The sequence below is a fragment of the Perca fluviatilis genome, chromosome 19 (genome assembly GCF_010015445.1).
Source record: "Perca fluviatilis chromosome 19, GENO_Pfluv_1.0, whole genome shotgun sequence".
NCBI lineage: Eukaryota > Metazoa > Chordata > Actinopteri > Perciformes > Percidae > Perca > Perca fluviatilis.
Window position 1 is genome coordinate 11,753,521 of NC_053130.1, and position 18,529 is coordinate 11,772,049.

At 41.0% G+C, this 18,529-nt stretch overlaps 2 protein-coding genes across 3 annotated transcripts in view; one reads left to right on the top strand and one right to left on the bottom strand.

Annotated features, from left to right (window-relative positions):
• sdccag8 (SHH signaling and ciliogenesis regulator sdccag8) overlaps positions 1-18,529 on the top strand; it is a 72,647-nt gene that overhangs the window by 35,628 nt on the left and 18,490 nt on the right. The gene's annotated exons all lie outside the window — the stretch shown is intronic.
• akt3a (v-akt murine thymoma viral oncogene homolog 3a) overlaps positions 15,876-18,529 on the bottom strand; it is a 64,675-nt gene continuing 62,021 nt past the window's right edge. For both annotated transcript variants that reach the window (XM_039784371.1, XM_039784372.1), the window contains exons 13-14: positions 17,613-17,715; positions 15,876-16,927 (exon numbers count right to left, since the gene is read on the bottom strand). In XM_039784371.1, the coding sequence (XP_039640305.1) occupies positions 16,842-16,927; positions 17,613-17,715 (189 nt within the window). In that variant the 3' untranslated portion in view covers positions 15,876-16,841. The remainder of the gene's footprint in view (positions 16,928-17,612; positions 17,716-18,529) is intronic.

Here is an 18,529-nt window from a genome sequence, read left to right on the forward strand (position 1 = left end):
TCTGTTTTTCTTTAGCTGCTACTGTACATTTTCTGAGCACTCTGTCAAAAAATAAAATTGTAAGAAATTTTAAGTTAAAATTGAGTTGCTATATTTAAAATATATAAAAGTTTCAGATTTGAACTACGTAATGAGTGAGAACGTGGGGAAATCTTAACCGTATTAAGACCGAGAGGAACAGTTTAGTATCACACTCGTGTTCTTACCTCTGGATGGCGCTGATCAGTCGCTCTCCCTTCTCCTTCATCTTCCTCTCCTTCTCTTCTCATCTCATCGTTTCCATCTCTGCATTGCCCAGCTGGCTTCTGTAGCCGGGAGCAACCGCAGGGCGGCCTGCTGAAAGAGCATTGTCAAACGGTGGCTTTACAGCTCTATCACACGCACACACGCACACAAACGCACAGATTTGCAGCTCAGATGTCGGGCTGTAGCCAGAGGCTTGCAAGCTGGAGCGTTAACTGCGCAAAGCGTCACATCTCAAGCCCCAGTCAGTGACACTCGCTAGCACTACTTCATAAAACTACAGCTAGAAAGCTAGTATAGAAACACCTGCCCCTTCTTTAGAAAAATGTTAAAAGTAACAACAGCAGAACACTTTAATGCTGGGAAAGCAAACACTCAAACGCATGACTTAAAAAGAGTCAGCAGGCCTCACAGCAGCAAACACTATGACATTGAATAGATGATATAACAGCCTGCAGCAGCACCCAAACCTCTGTTAATACAGTGACGAAATGAAAGCAGAGACCGCTTCTGTGTTCATCCACAGCTGTTTAAAATCTATGAATAAATTATAGATTTATTATATATTAAATAAAATATTAAACTGACGTCCCTTTTACACACTTTCCAAATCTGGTTTAATAGAACTCATTGCTAAGGAGGTTTTATTTTGCACGTTTTAATCTTGTGTGAGTTCAGTTTGAACTTCAACTTTCTCCACACTGACATTCATTAACAAAAAGTAAATTAACACTGGGCCTTGTCTGCTCAAAGACCAACTTTGACCTCATTGTACACCCCTTAAGAGCTTTCACACCTTTAATTTGTATTTCTTTATTCCTCTCACCTTTTAATGTGTATATTCTTTATTTACGCAGCAGAAAATCTACATGTAGCGCTATCGTTCAAAGCCAGTCTCTGATTTCTGTTTGAATGCAGTTATAATTGTGACCAAGAAGTAATTATATCAACTAAATAATAAAAAAAGAGAGGATTATAATATACAGCCTTACAGGCCAATATAATATGTTTCCTAATGTTTTGAATTTGCACCGTAGAATTGGCACACATAATTATTTGCATTATATTATATTGTGCTGTGAAACAAATATGAAATAACGGAGAGGTAAGGGCCCGGAACCAGGGTTTTGGTTCTAAGCTTTTTTTTTTTTATAATTAATCCTGTAACAATTCTTAACATTGTTTAAAATGATACCATTAAAATCTATGTGCAATCACTGCAGGTAGAATTTCAATTCAAATTTTCTATTAAAAAATGTTAAATGCCGCAGTACACATTGGAAAATGCAACAGTAATGTAAAGAACATGAGATTTTGAGTAAATGGCTAAAACATTAGCAAACACTAGTATGATCTTTGAAAGATGTACATTGTAAAAAGGATAAAAAAAGATGTGTTCCACTAATTATTTCTTACAAAACAAATTAAAATACCTTCACTCACTTTTAATCAGTGGTAGTAACTAAGTAAGATGTATTTATACTGTATAGCACTTTTCAAAACCAAACTCACAAAGTGCTTCACAATAAAAGCATTTCGCACAAAATATCAAACCGGCAGGTTAGCAGCAAACAAATCAAAATATAATTGATAAAACAGAAATAACATCAATAAAAAAACAAAATATCATTTAAGAGAAGCAAAGGAATAGAAGTGAGACTTGGGATGTTATTTTGTTTGTTATTTTAAATGACCGCTAAATTGAAAGATCAAATGTTTAGAAGTTGTTATTATTTCAAATTTAAGGGGCAGAAAAAGCCAGGTCTCATTTATTCATTTTAAGCTGAGCTCAGGGAGCCGACCTGAGAGACTTTAAGTTACAATTATGGCCACAACAATTCAGAAATGTACTCGGGGGGACTTCACTGTGAGGTTCCCTCATTGGTAATAACTGCAATTGTATATTGTAATACAAGATTGCTGGGTGCATCTCTATGTTCAAGTGTTTTGGCTTTCACACACACCTCTATTACAGAAAAGGTAAATGTTCAAACTCTGCTCATACGTGACTGTTTGCAGATGAGCACACAAGCATCACAACATCTAAAACCACTTTTCCTTCTCATTACTGTGTTCGGCACTACTGGGGAACAGCCATGAGTTGGAAAACAATGAAGGAAAAAAAGTTGTCACACAGATGATCCCTTCATTAACCCTACATTCGTCTAAGCACCAGTCTATTTTTGCATTAATTCATTTATTAGATTTATCTCATTTATTAGATATGAACCAAACATCTCCACTTAAAACATGCATGTTAAAGTTAAGGCTCTGATTTGATTCATAATCGGCTCACATGATATTGTTGTTTCACTGGATTTTTAGCCTAAAAGCAATTGGCGTGAATGACTGGATTTTCTTTCTTTATTTCTTAAGTTACTACTGTACGTCATAAGAAAAAATAAATCTCAATGAAAACCCATCTTTAAAAAATTACTCAAAATACAGTGGATTTTTATCTTGTGCGTTATAGAAATTATAACTAAATGTGCAATTTATTACAAAGCTGTGCTGTCTTTAGAGTTCAGCACAAGACACTCATTTAGTATATACCGGTGTATTCGGACATTTAGATGCTGATATTGTGTGTGTTTAATCTGTTAGTGTAACTCCTTGAGCTGCGAAGGAAGACTTGTAAAATATGGCTCAGGGTCCTTTTCAAGCATGATGCCGACATGTTAAAAAAAAAGTATAGAGGCCAGTCAGTAAATGTTTTGGAAATCACTGTTAACAGTAATTAATGGACAGCACAAGAAAATCAAAGAGAATAAAACAACGGTGAGGCAACATGCGTGGGTCTCATCCTAATCAAAACACACAGTGTCACCAAACGTGTTCCCATGTCAAATGTGCGTGTTAGCAAGAGCAACAACTGGCATGACAGGTTGGTGGATGGGAGAGGGGCATGGCCTTCAGGCACACACATTCTTGAGTGCAGTTGTGTGCTAGCCAAGATTTAGCTAGAGCGCTAGGGTGTTAGGGTGGTGATGGTGGGCCTGGGATTGGGCGAAATATGGTTTTGTGTGTGTGTGTGTGTGTGTGTGTGTGTGTGTGTGTGTGTGTGTGTGTGTGTGTGTGTGTGTGTGTGTGTGTGTGTGTGTGTGTGTGTGTGTGTGTGTGTGTGTGTGTGTGTGTGTGTGTGTGTGTGTGTGTTTTTGTGTTTTTGTGTGGCAGCTGCAGCCTTCATGCCCCTGGCGGTGTTGTTGTAACCAGGCAAGCCAAGGCCGTCTGCCTGCATTCTTCACCCCCTAGGCCCCCTGCCTGACACACACACACACACACACACACACACACACACACACACACACACACACAACAACGTGCATTCAAGTTCAGTTAGTCAATGTTGAGTGTCTGAGTGTGTGTTGAGGTAGATATTTTCATTATTTTATAGGGTTAGAGTTGTAGCAGAGTCCTATTTCATTTTCCTAATTTTTACGTGTGTGTGTGTGTGTGTGTGTGTGTGTGTGTGTGTGTGTGTGTGTGTGTGTGACTGTGTTCAGATACAGGAGAACAGTTGAAATTTCCTCTTTAATTATAGCCCACATTCATCGTCACACTCAGATCTTCTCTTTATTTTTAGGCAAAAGAAGAAGAAACAAATCTCCATACTTCATCTTATAATGTCTCTCAGTGAAATCCACGCTGAGCGGTTATTTCCGGAGATACACACAGAATATGCAGTGAGACGTTAGTTTACTTGCTTACTTGGCTTGCTTTCAAGTCGTTTTGATAATGTATGCACCGTCCAATATATATATTTTCTTCAAGTGACACGCTCCACTAGCTAATTTGTTTAGAAATAAAAAAAAAAGCACACATTCATTTGGGGCTGTTGAAAGACAGACCTGAACGCTGCCTCCAGATCTTTTTCTATTACTGTCTCTCTGTTTCTCTAACATGACGTTTGCACTTTCCCTTTGGACCGTGCCTTTAGGACATATGCTCCCACCTGTAAATAAATATGCAAACACAGACAAACACACAGCAGAGTTTAGACACTAGCTGTGGGCTACGACTGATGTATACCACAGAGAGGTAACTGTGCCTGTGTTGTAATTAATCTCCTTAGTAGCAGCAGTCAATAGAGAGTGCGGCGGTTCGAGATGCAGATTGTGAGCAGAGTTTGATTATCGGGCTGTCTGGGGAAATTACCGCAAACTGCCTCTCAGCAAAACTTGCTTTTATTATGTCTGCTGGAGAGCAAAATACACGCTTACTACCACGGCTGCTCTGGAAGCTGTTTCAGGTATTTTTTGGAGGATAATGGAGGAATTATTTCAGTGCAGGTGTTGTGCATGTGTGTCAGTAAAGCGTGGGATCCAGCAGGTGGTGTCCTTTCACCAGGTCAGTGGGGAGGCTCTCTCCTTCTCTAACCGCCACCACAACCTGTCCCGCCAGCAGCAGGCGGCAGGGAGGCGATGGCTGGAGCCCTCAGCCGCTTTGTTTCTCCGTCCCTCCTCCACTCCGTCCCGCACCTCCACCCGACACCCCAAACTGTCAGCCCTTTTCACCGCTTGCAGATCCTCTTCTCCTAAACATACATTTATCTGTCTCGCCCATCAGTCCATCCATGAATCCATCCAAGCTTCCTTCCTTCCTTCCTTCCTCACCGGTTCCAGGCAGAGGCAAGCCAGCCTGCTGTGTGTGGGTGTGGGTTAGTGTAGGGCAGTGCCTGAGCATTAAGCCGTATTAAGCCCTAATTAATGAGTGTGCCAGTCGATACAGGCCAGTTATTGGATTTGCTGCTTTAGCTGCTGGAAGGAGCGCTGCCTTAATCACACACACATTCATACACACATCCCCCTCTGAGGCAGGGTGTACAAGGTGAGACAAGGGGTGGATTAGAGAGAGAGAGAGTGTGTGTGTGTGTGTGTGTGTGTGTCTTGTATAAGAAGGCCAGAGGTTGGCGGCTCTCTGGCCAGACAAACTGAGTGTGTGTGGTTGTTTCTGTTTGTGCCAAGGTTAAAGCTTTTCTTACTGCATTACATAAACCTTGAGCTTACAACCTGCAACTGCTTTAAACATCTCAGTTCACGACCTGACCGACTGATTCACTGGCTGCATGTTCAGCTCACTTACTGTCAGACTATGTGTAAAAGCCTGCTGGCTTTTTGCAGCAGTATTTGTCCAGTTGGTGCCATTTCTCAGAAATGAAAGTATTTTGTATATTTTACTGCATAGTGCCTCAGTTTCTTAGCCTGACAAACCAGACCCACATCAAGATGTTGGGATAAACGGTTGTCTTTCAAATTCCCTCTGCACGCAATAGGATAGCGCTACAACCAGGCAGAGCAACGAAGAAGGTAGCAGAGCTAGTTGATAGATTCAAATTTAAACTTTTGCCGTATCCGGTTGGCAAAACTCCAAACACGTCTTCCTTTTTTAAGAAAGTTCTTTTTTAACTCCAAGTCTTCCAGAAGACCGCTGTTCCCAGCAGCAGCCATAAGCCCGCCCACCGACTCTATACACGATGTGATTGGCCTGACCAGAGTTAGGTTTTTCCAGCTCCCAAGTCAACGGAGAGTGCCTAGACCCCCCTGGCTGCAAATTAGATTTGCTGCCGCTAGGGTGTGTTTAGATTTCTAGGCTATCAGTTTCTCTCTTAAAATGGAAAACCAGTATTGCCAATAAAAACACCTAAAGACGTGAGGACTAGTTTTCTCTCAGATCTGGACTAGGAGAGTGTTAACAGGAGGCCTGCATTAAAAACTTGGGCATGTGGATGTTTACCAGGCAGAGTTTTTCACACTATCGTCATGGCTGAGCCCGCAAAAAAGAAGCAAAAAGCTAGGAAAGCATTGTCGGAGGAACAGAGAAAGAGGAAACGAGCAAGTTTTTACACAGTGTTGCCAAATAGAGAAAGGGAGCGCTATAGAGAAACCTGCGAGAAAACAGCAAGAAAACGGTGAAGAAATTGCCAAAATTGCATAACGCCCCTTTGAATTAAATGCATTTCTTACACATTACATACTTAATTTTACTTGAAATGTAGGTAATTAAAGGCTCATTAAAGGGGCTATACTCGACATTCAGAACATTAATATAGCGGCAAATGCATATTTGCTATGTCAAGATAAAAGTAGTAAGGAGTAATGGCATCCTGAGCAGAGAATGAAGTCATACTCCCTCTGTGTGTGTTGTACTGTAATCCAAGCTTCTCTGTTCTTTGTTTTGATAGCCGGGCCGTTGGCGCATGCAAAACGTAGGTATTTCACGTATTGGGGAACGGCCTGTAAGAGCCGTGTGGAGGCAATGGATGGCGATTGATTGTTGACGCGTCACCTGCTTTACAAACCTGGAGTGGATTTCAAAACTGGCCACTCATTAGCACAAAATCTTTAAAAGAGACGGCTGTATCTACATGTACCAAGATCAGAGGTTGTGATTGGATAAGGATTGGCATTTTCTCAGCATGACTCCGATTAGTTTGGTGGTGTGGAGCTAAAGGCCTTCAGTCAACGCGTTCTCAACGCTTTCCTCATCAAACATTTACAGCTTCAGAACAACAGGCTCTGTTTCTGACCTTTAGGTCCTCTGTGTGTGTGTGTGTGTGTGTGTGTGTGTGTGTGTGTGTGTGTGTGTGTGTGTGTGTGTGTGTGTGTGTGTGTGTGTGTGTGTGTGTGGGTGTGGGGCTGGCTGATGTCTGCTGCACTTTGTGTGTGGCACATCGATTCTGTCTGTATCTTGTGCCTTGCCACACCACAGCGGGGCTCTGTGTGTGTTACTGTGTGACGTGGCGATGCCCTGCTGTGTCGTGCTGCGTGACGGCGTAGGAGGGAGAGTAGGAGGAGGGAGAGAGAGGGGGTGGCTGGTCAGGACAGCTTGGCAGCCGGCTGTAGGAACACCAGGCAGGGAGGGGAGTCATTGCCCTCAGCCTCCAGGACTGGACAGAGCCTCCAGGTCTGAGATTAAGCGCTCAGCAGGCCTTCGGTTGGGATGGAGGAGAAGGAAAAGGGAAAAAAAGAAGGGCAGGTTAGCTGCTGAGGACTAATGCTGATGTAAAAGGAGGCTGAAAAAGTTGGTAGACGATGGAGGGGAGTTCCTCACAAAGAGGGACAGGCAGGAGCAGGATTAAACCCTGTGGTGGAAAAGGAGACAAAGTGAGGACAACGTGGGGGGAGAGCAGCGAGCAGATTGTGGAGGAGAGTTGGGATGTTCGCCTCCCCCGTCTGTCACACACAGGCAGCCCTGCCACTGCCAACATGACCAGCAGGGCAGGGGCATCTGTCTCCCCCCCCCCAGCTACCTCTCTCTGTCTGTCTCTGCCCCGAGACACAACTCTCTTCATCCTCCTCTTCTCTTCTTTATTACACGCATCATTCCTGCCTTACTTGTCATTTTCTTAACCTGTTTTAACAGTGACGGCTTCAAGTTAAAGATGAGTAATCTCATGTCAAGACACATGAGTGCAGTGGTTTTCAAGGTTTTTTGGCTTGTGATATTTTATATCTAAAGAACTGTGACGTGCAATTCTTCCCCTCAGACTGCATACAAACTGAGCAATGTTTTCTTCTAAGAATGTTTTCTTTGGTTGGTTCTTTGAGGCCTAAAGAGGTCAAACTCTTCTGTAGTTCATCAAAATAAAGACTTGTTCTTAACTTTAGTTATCATCTCACTACTCCTCAGTCTTCTATTATTGACTCCTCAGACTTCTATTATTCAGATCCTTTACTCAAGTAAAAGTTCTATTGCCACAATGCAAAATACGCCACTGCAAGTCCTGCATTTAATATCCTACTGAAGTAAAAGTACAGAAGTATTATCAGAATGTGCTTTAAGTTCTTAAATGTAAAAGTAGTCATACTTGAGAAACGCCAGCTGTAAATGATGTACTGTATAATCTTATGTGACATTGTTAGGTTGTTAATACTGATGCAACAATGTGTAAACAGAATTTTACTGTTATAGCCGGTGAGGTTGAGCTACTTTATCTAGTTGTGTGTGTGTGTGTGTGTGTGTGTGTTTTTTTTTTTTTTTTTTTTTTTGTGTGTGTGTGTGTGTGTGTGTGTGTGTGTGTGTGTGTGTGTGTGTGTGTGTGTGTGTGTGTGTGAGAGAGTTTGAATGAGTTTACCAATGCGCTGGAGGAAGGGTGACTGACTGAATGGATGGATGGATGGATTAAATAATGGGCTGCTGGTGGGAAATATCTTAACCAGACATTCCACCTCCACCCCCAAACACAGTCAACACACTCACTATTCATACACCCTTACCCCTAAACCCCAGCTGGAAAACACCACCTCCCAACACACACACACACACACACACACACACACACACACACACACACACACACACACACACACACACAGAGTCTACTCCCAGTGTGCAGTGAAAGAGTTCATTGTCTGCAGGAGCGGCTGTGTCAAAGGGGACACACTAATTGGGACATCCCAGTAGTGATCAACACTTTGCTTCATGACTGCACACACAACACAACTTTCTCACCAGAATGTTAACCTGCTAGAGATAGACTACAGGGGACAACATGGTGATAGCATGTCATATTGAGCCATTTGATCCAGTGTCCAGACACACTGGGTACTTCTTCCAACAGCACCGCTGATGCAAACTAAAATCGCTTGAATTTTGAGTTTGGTGTCAGTCAGTTGAAACATGAAAGTGGCACCACCGTTCTAGTGACAAACAAAAAGTTCTACATCCTGTAAAAGATGTACTAATTTCAGTTTATGAAGTATTTATTCTTTCCCTTTTGGTGTATACATATATGTATAGTATTATTGTGGAACTACCCCCTATGATTGTGTTGGTGGTTGTGGGACAATTCCAAAAATCCAACCAAACATCTGAGGCCAGTGACAAAGGAGAGAAAGGGAATTTGTTTGAGTTTAATCTTTTCCAAATGTAAAAACAGCATTACACCCTTAAGCCATTGTGCTGCAGTGGGTGGGGCGCTTGATTTCCAGTGTAGTAAAATTTGCCTACGTGCCAGTAAAGATACCAATGCTATGATGTTGAGTTGTTTTCGTGTCAAGTTTGTTTCTTCATCTGGTACACCAAATATGGCAATCATAACACATGGTTCCAAAGTCGTCCCAAGAACTTCAAATATAGTTGACCAGTATCCTGCTAGTGTATGGCATGACCAAAACATGTGTCAGGTCAGCTACATTAACATGACTTTTTGTGCAAATGTTAACTGTACTGTTAACATTTCCTCATGACAGTCACTAAGAAACAGTATGTGGACCAGTCACATCTGGCTGATATCCAATCTGAAGAAAATTTATCAGCAACTATTTTCATAACCAAATAATCATTTTAAACACTTTTCTTTAGAGAAACGCCAAACATTAGCTGGTTTGAGCTTCTCAAATGTGATGATTTGATCCTTTTTCATACTTAGCGTAAACTGAATATCACCTAACATTTTTCACTATTCACAATTAAGCGATAATGAAAGTAATTGTTAACTGCATCCCTAATCCAAACTATTCATTAGGGTCAATATTGTCCGATATCGATTTAGTTCATCACTATTTTTCAGATCCTGAATCACCTCCTTGTCTGCACTCTAATTATGCAATGTTCACCGCTGTCCCATTCAGGTGAACAGCGTTGATTACGTGATCAACACAGAGTCCAGGGATATTTAAAAAGCTCTTTGTGGATCCAGCTCTCTTTCAATATTTACAAGATTTGTTTTTTTATCAGCCAGGAGGGTACGTTGCTCTTACACAGTTTCAGTCAATAGTGTGTGTGTGTGTGTGTGTGTGTGTGTGTGTGTGTGTGTTGCAGGCTGCAACAGTTGGACCGTGCCTACCTCAGTCAGGTGAGTTGAGCTGACTGAACCAAAAACTGAAAAACTCTGTCTACATTAATGACTTTGTTCTAGTTGAAAACTGATATTGCGTTCTCATTTCATTAGTTTAATGTGTGTGTGTGTGTGTGTGTCTTTCTAGAGACAAGTCAATACTCTGTCCACATGAGTCTATCCTTCCTGTTTGGATCTGGAGCTGAAGTCAGAAATTTCCTGTTGACAAGAACATATCAAACTGTTATTTAAGTTGTTGTTTTTTTGCCCAGGAAGGCAGGTGTGTTCCTCCTTCCTCGTCCTTTTTGTATTAAGGTACACTGTATACACTTGTATACAATGTTCACAAATGTTTTGTCAGAACTGAAAATCAGGTTTCCATTTTATATTTTGCAATACACTTTTACTGTGATATGTGAAACAGTTTGAGGTACTAGGATGTTTTTTTTTTTTTAAACCTTCATTTTTTTTTTTTTTTTACAGATTTAATAAAAAAAAATCGCTGAGCTTTATGATCATTTTTTTTCTTAATTTTTAACATTTTAACTGAGGTGAAAGTTCAGAAGATGAATAGTATTTCCAGCGACAAATCAAATAAGTCGACACCACCGCAGCAGATTGACATAGTTCTTTATTGAAGCTGTCCGTAAGAAGGAAAATAATGTGCATCCCTATCATATACATTTTATGTGTAAAAATACTAAGGATGTACAGTGTAAAAAACAGCTTCATGTTGATGGTAATATGTTGTTTTCACATCCTCGCGGCCTTACCGGCCAGCAGCACTGCATCCTGACAGCTTGAGGGACAGAAAAAAGCTGTTTGATCGATCTGCTGTGTTTCCTGACACTGTCCCAGAATCAACATCACCTCTGCTCCGCTGACATGTCGGAGAGCAGAGCTGACTTCAGTATTACAGTGCTTCAGGGAAACATGGCCCACTCTGAGAACAGCTGGCAGCTGTCCACAGATGTCTCACACAGCTGTAAAGCTACAGTAGATGGACATGGACATGAAATTAAAACTCAATTACACTTTGAAATATTTGTACATGTTTGCCCATTTTTTTTTTGTTTGCTGTTTATAAATAAAAGCATCTCATGCTTGTTCATGTTAATAATCATGATGATAGTAGACTAGTACTGAAGAAAGAAGAGAGGGGAGGAATTCTGTTGCAGACACGAGGTCAAATACTTTAAGAAATCCTTCCAAACACTGGAGCCGTTTACTGATCATCTGTATTAAACGCCGGGCTGAGTGCAGTTTGTGATTCTTGGCTGACGCCGTCGGTTCATTAACAACGGACGAGATCAATACAGAGCAGCTGAGGTCTTTGAAAGGATTTTACATATTAAAATACTATTGGAGTCAGATCTGTTGTGTGATAGATGTACAGTACAAACAGCAGCAGCTTTAAGAGTGAAAACTGTCAGTGCAGCGTCAGATACCTCACATACTGTCGATTCACACCAGTCGGGGGCACCAGTAAAGCTGTGAGGAGGATTTAAGCATCCGGTTTAAGAAGTTACTGACGTGCCCACAACCGACATCATAACTTTGCGTAAACATACACGCCCACTTTCTTAAGCCAAGTGGCGTGTTACCTGTACGCATTTTGAGCTATCCGCGTGTATGTCTACGCTGTATACAGTGGACGTTAAATACACGCCACTTTCTAAAGCCAAGTGACGTCTTATCTGTACGCATTTTGAGCGCCGTATACAGCGGACGGGTTGGGTTTAGGAAAAGAAGAATGCAACGATTGAGTTTAGGAAACGTGACACGCGGGACACAAAGGAAACGTGACGCGCGGGACACGATCCCCGGGTCTCCTGGGTGAAAGTCCTGTGTTTGACCCATCCACCACCCCGACCAACCTCCCTACGCGGATTTTCGCCCTTTCATACTACTCGCTACGGCGTAAATTCACACACAATCGCGAGGTAATGTAAGTCAATGGAGGCCAAACGGCGTTGATTAACACGCTAAAAAGCGAGTATGCCTCTTGATAACACGCCAATAATGGCATACGAATTAGCGTGTCATACCTACGCCACTTCATGAGATCAGTCTGGATTCATAGCGTTTAGGGGAAAACACACATTGATGAAGAGGAAATCTAATCTCCACCTTCTCCACTTAAGAGTAGTTGGAGGAAAAGGTGTTTTTATATGATTAGAATCAGCATCTGGCATGGTTGCTGCCAGTAAATGAACGTGGATATATGTAGAGCATTAAACGAGGAGAGTTAAAAGGCTCTACGGAGGGTAAACTTTTGAAAAGAGGAGAAGGAGTCAGTGACATCAGTGGATTTTTCCAAACATTTTTAGTTCATGAAGACTGACCAACTTACTGAACATTTCCGCTGAGCATAATTCTGCAGTGGCAGCGCTGACTCGTTTCTGGCATGTGGGACACAATGACCGAGGTCTTGCCATCTCTAGACATCAAAAGCAACATCAAAGCTATCGGATGTATGTGGAGGGGAGATGTGCTTTAAAAATCCTAAGTTTCTTAAAAACAAAAAAGCTAAAAAAAACAACAACTTCCTTTAAAGCAGGGCTGGATCAGATTCCTCTAAATCATATTAGAAGTGATGGATGTGAAAGTGCTGTGGCCAAAGCTACAAAGCTGTATTTTATGAACTCTGGTTTCTAATGAATTTGGCGGTAAGCGTGCACATACAGATAGAACTCCTCAGTCGCTCGCAGACCTGGGTCAAATCAAAGCTGAAATCCTTCCAAATACTTGGGAGTGTTTGCCTGAGCCTGTGGAGGGTGCCAGCTGGGTGGAAATTGTACTCATTTTGAACTATTCGGCTGCTTCAGCTGTGCCAGACAGGCTCAATCGATCACAGGGAAGTATTTTTCATAAGAGTTCAGAGTGCCACTTTGACTCAGGACTGGTAGTGCGGACAGAGGACTACAGCATGCAGGCCAGCGCCATCCTTTTCTACTTTCTGCCATCAAGCGCCTTTGCCAGCTAATAGCAATTTAATGGATGTGCAAGAGTAAAGCATATGGACTTTTAAGAGCAGCGGAAAAACAGGTAATGTGTCGTATAAGAGATATCTTTAAAGAAAAAAAAGGAGGCATTTATTTTAACAAAATCTTTGAAGACTTAAACTGCAGAGTGAAACACGACTACACCTCCTTACTGCTAATCTACAAAACAAAATGACATCAAATAAATTAAAAAGAAAAGAAATTCAAGTTATCCTCAATGATAATAAAAACATTCAAATAAATATTGGAATACAATTTCCTATGCCGTATGAGAACACATCCCCTGGTGCTCTCTATAAATATGTGTCATCCAGATGTTGAAGGTGACGTCTTCCACATGATACCATTGGTTTTTTTGTTTTTGTTTTTTAAGATGCAGTTGCCATTTCAAATTTCAAAAATATATTTCCTCACATGTGGTGATTTTTTTTTTTTTACTCTGAAGTGCAGGATGTCAACGTTTTTGACTTATTCTGAGCTAAACCATAAGGCTTACTGGCGTTTGAAGACAGGGAAATTGAGGGGATTTTAAATCTTGTTGGTCAGACTGGAAGACATGACGACACAAGCAAAATAAGTCCAGACCCGAGAAGTGACAGCGCACATTAATGACAGGTACAATCTTAAAATAAAGGTAGGATATTGCTCTCTCTCATCTCCAAAGAACTGACTGACCTTACAAACTCACATTTCATATCCAAACTCTTATCATTCCTCCTCCTCTTCGCTGTCTCGACACATAAAAAGTAGCACTTACAGTTCAGCATTGAATCTTTTTCATCCTTACAGGCTTTACATTCAGACTTCTTTGCTGCACTTGTTTTCTTTCTGCTCAACTTTCACTTTTTCTTTCTCTCTGAATGTTCTGTCTCTCAGCCTTCACCAACACACACCTGTGGTCAGATTAAATATGGGAAGCATTTTTGTCAATAACTATGTCAGATGAGCCCTCAGAGTAAACACCTGAAGGATAAAGTAGAAGAAGAAGTTTTTTACCTTCTTCAAGCTCAAAAGTAAACTATCTGTCTTTAATGTGTCCTGTCGCCTTTCAGCTGTCACATTTTGGTCACAAAACAACACAAAAAAAACATTAAAATAAACAATGGAGCAGGAAGGCTATCTGCTTTCCCTCCTACATTCTTCAGCCATTTTTGTTTCTTGAGGTGCCATTTTTTTTTCTCTCAGCCCTAAGAAATATTTTTTTTTCCCTAGAATCATGTAATAACAATAGAAAAGTTAAATATAAAACCGATGCGTAGAACAATAAATAGAACATATATATATTATAGTCATTGCTATGATTGGTGTAAACCCATAACTGTTGATGCGTACCTCCTCACAGACCATAAGGTCTTTTAAAAAACAATCCTTCATAAGAATCTCCCTGGAAACAGGAAATCAGCTGTTACCGCACTCATCATTACATCATAAATTATCACTTTATAAATATTTCATCATTCTTGGAACTTTTCACCTGTACTCTCTCTCCCTCCTCACCAACAATGCCCAACCTGCCATCTTGGACTTCTCTTTTCCGTCTGTGGGGAACCTGCTCCTGCTGCAGTTTCTCTTTCCTGCACAAAGACAGAGAGGTACAGCCGTGTGGTTCCCAAAGCCGTGACGACAACACGTCACGGTAAAGCTTCATCGTCGACACAAAGTACAGTTTCGCTTTTGTTTTCCCTTTTGGGGAGGAGAATTAAACTTAGAGAGTATATAAATAAATAGAAAAAGTGGGGAAACATTCAAACCAACTGTTTTCCTCTCATTTTCACCTCCACAGTGATGGATATATCAACCACCTTGCACTGCATTGTGGGTAACGTAGTAAAGCTCATGGTTTAGGAGCTTCATCCTTCTGAACTGCTGTGCTTTGAAGTGCGTTCTTAAACACAAACCCATAAGAGTACCCCCCCCCCAAAAAACAAAACACACATATATACACACACACACACACACACACACACACACAACATCCTTTCATCGTCTTAAAGTGATGGTTCGGAGTAATTTCACCCTAGGGTCCTTTGCACCATGACCTCGAGCCAAAACCCCCAGAAGCTTTTTTCAGCTGGGTCAAACATTGGGAGAGTTAGAGTTAAGCGTGAAGTAGCGTTATCAGCTGAATAGCTTAGCACAGGGGCTAATGCACCCACATTTGTATCTCGTAAGTTACCCACCTAATAATGCCGAAACGAAAAAAGCGTCTACAGTAGTACAAATAGGTTATGTACTCATAAAACGATGGATTGTAAAGTTTGTAAGTACACCAGAAGTTTATGTAAATAACACTTGCCTGCTGGCTTCTGCTCTCTGCTGTTGTTGCTGCTGTGTAAGACGAGTGCTTAGGGGGTCTACAAATTACAACACGCAAAGAGATGCAACAAAAAATATTTTTATTTTTAATTTAACTTTTTTTAAGTAAGTGCTGTAGTATAACTAGCAGGATACAATTAATAATTGAGGTAAGTTTGGATACATTACCTTATTTAATCATTAAATTAATAAATATTTTTGTTGTATCTCTTTTCAGTGTTGTAATTTGGGTATGACAGCACCTAACGCCTCGTCTAACTGCATGTAGCAGCAGCAGCAACAGAGAGCAGAAGAGAGCACGCAAGTGTTTAAAACTTCGGTGTACTTACAAACTTTCAAATCCATCGTTTATTGAGAGCATAACTTATTTGTACTACTGTAGAGTTATCATTTCGGAATTAGTGGGGTACTACAGATTCACAAACGTGCGTCCATAGCCCTGCGCTAAGCTATTCAGCTGATAACGCTACTCTACGCTAACTCTCCCAATGTTCGACCCAGGTGAAAAAAGCTTCTGGGGGGGTGTTTGGCTCGAGGTCATGGTGCAAAGGACCCTAGGGTGAAATTACTCCGAACCATCACTTTAATCTACAGAGTTGATGTGCAATAGCTTTACATTAGAAGTACTAGCAACACCTGTTCTGCAGCTGTACAAGATACATAGATGGTAATGCAGGTGATTGATGCGTTGCTGGCGCCTGTTAAATGATCTGCAGCATTAAGCTAGTAGTGTAGCACCGGGTTTTAGTAGTAGCAGTATAGTAGTAGTAAGAGGAGTAGAACCTGTAGTAGTTGTGGTAGTAGTTGAAATAGCAGCAACAACAATAATGAATTGCACTGAGCCAAACCTGAGTCAAATCCTGCTCGACAACATAAGCTGTAGGATTATGCTCGCTGATGACAACTGCTCCCTCAATGCCAGGCAGCCTCAGTCAATCCCAGAATTATTTAGGTGAGGATTTGAAATCAGACCCGAGTGACTCAGAGTCTGAGAGTATCTGTGTTTGCAAAAGCCTGAGATCGAACCGGTAATGGCAGTTTAGGTTTGAATGACTTAAAATGCTATATCTTCATCTTATAGATAAGAAGCCATAACTATGTCTCCTTAAAAAATGCATCAGCTGTTGTCTAACTTCATCAGACATATTTGTTCTTTTAGAGTTTGGCAGGACCGACACATGTCAAAGCACAGCAGGGCACCGGTGATGCTCCTGTCGTTAAAGGGACATTACATAGTAACTGATCACATCACAGTTCGGATCACCTAGGGTTGCAGTGCAGGATTAGAAAGTAATTTTGACTGGAAGTTCTCTCTAAAACGGAATTCACAAAAATAAAAATAAAATAGAGAAGCAGACTGCAGAGGTGAAAAAGAGAGGAGGAGGAGGAGAAGGGCAAAATCCTTCAAGTCTTTCTGGGTCAGTCCAAAGCTGTGGGTCTTTTGTCCCACACTGATGACCTCAGAGACCAGCTGTAATGATGTCACCGTGATGGACAGTTCATTCCCGCCCACTGGCAGAGTAGGAGAACTGTGGGAAGTGCGGTCTTCTCTCGTTGTCCAGACAGTCCATCCCATCCTCGTCAACTAAAGAAACGTGGATTTAGAGGTATTTAATGATTCATTACAATTTAAAGTACATTTTCAGTTAATACAAATAAATATAATCAAATAGGAAATGTATAACATTTCTAAACATTCAAACATTACAAAACATTGCGTTTGTGTGCTACATTGTTGTACTGTAGATTTAAACAGAACAAGATTCAATTAACAAGTGTGTCTTTGATGTGCAAATCTCTTGCTAACTAACCAATGTGCGACCTACAAAACAAGTGGAACCTCATATTAGCACAGAGAAACACATCAGTTCCACTCATCCATAATTCAGTGCTGAACATTTTGAAACCGGCATCTTTATTTCAAAAGCCTGTGAAGAGCTGCATGTGGCCTGAGGACTATTGCAGAAACACTTGAATAAACAGACAATGGCATATTTTGAGTGTGTGTTACCCCAGTTAATTCAAGTTGAAATGTCTCACCTGAAGAAATAGCGTGAACACTGATAAATTGTATTAAACTGCAATTATTAAAGTAGTCAAAGTGAGTAAAAAAATTTAATTTGATCACTATCAGGTGCTAATACAATTGATTGTATATCTTCAGCTAGGTAAATAATGAAAGTGATAGTTCGTCAAGTTTTAATGTGGGCATATGTTTGTACGTATATGTGTTAGAAAGAGAGAGAGAGAGACAGACAGAACATACTCACATTTCTCTGGTGGAGTGATTGTGATGGTCTGGGCTGTGAACTCCTCGTCAAAGTATCTGGTGTCTGTCTCCGACGTCACCTGAGGCTTGAAGGGAGGGACCATCTGGGGCAAAGACGTGAGGAGGACACAAAGAGGAAAGATTTGATTGTACAAGAACTCTTCTGAACTACGGAGAAGCTGCTTGAAGGACACCAAACTCGGGATGTCAAAAAAATTCCTGCAATTGGAGCGCCCCAGTGGACAAATGGTTAAGGAGCATACCACATAACTGCAACATTCAGTTTGATATACCCCTCTCTTTCTCTCCACATTTCCTGTCGATTTCTGCACTGACTGTCCGAATAATAATTATATAATAATAGCTTTATTTATATAGCACCTTTTTACAAGGGGCTTTACAATAAAAGATAGAGGTAAATAAGATCCAGAACTTAAGATACAACAATAATATAAATTGTTACAACAAATACCATCGTTCAAGAAAAAGCCATAAGATAAAAGTGAGTCTTAAAAAGAGATTTAAGGAAGATTCTGAGTTTGCCAGCCTGAGATCGTAAGGCGTTCAACAGCTGAGGGGCCCGGACAGCAGGTCGAGATCTTGGAACCATTAGTAGGGCCCAGCCAGAGGATCTCAAGCAGTGATAAGGCTCATAGGGAATTAGCCGATCACATATATTGGAGGGAGTCAAACCATTCAAGACTTTAAAAACAAGCAGTCAAATCTTAAAATCAATTCTAAAACTCACAGGTAACCAGTGAAGGGCAGAAAGGATTTGATGTGGTTACTTCTCTTAGTGCGAGTTAAAAACCTGGCAGCATAGCGCTTTCTATCAACTGCATTCTTTGGATGTTTTGCCTGCTGATAGCAAAATAAAGTGCGTTGCAATAATCGAGTGTGGAGGAGATAAAACCATGG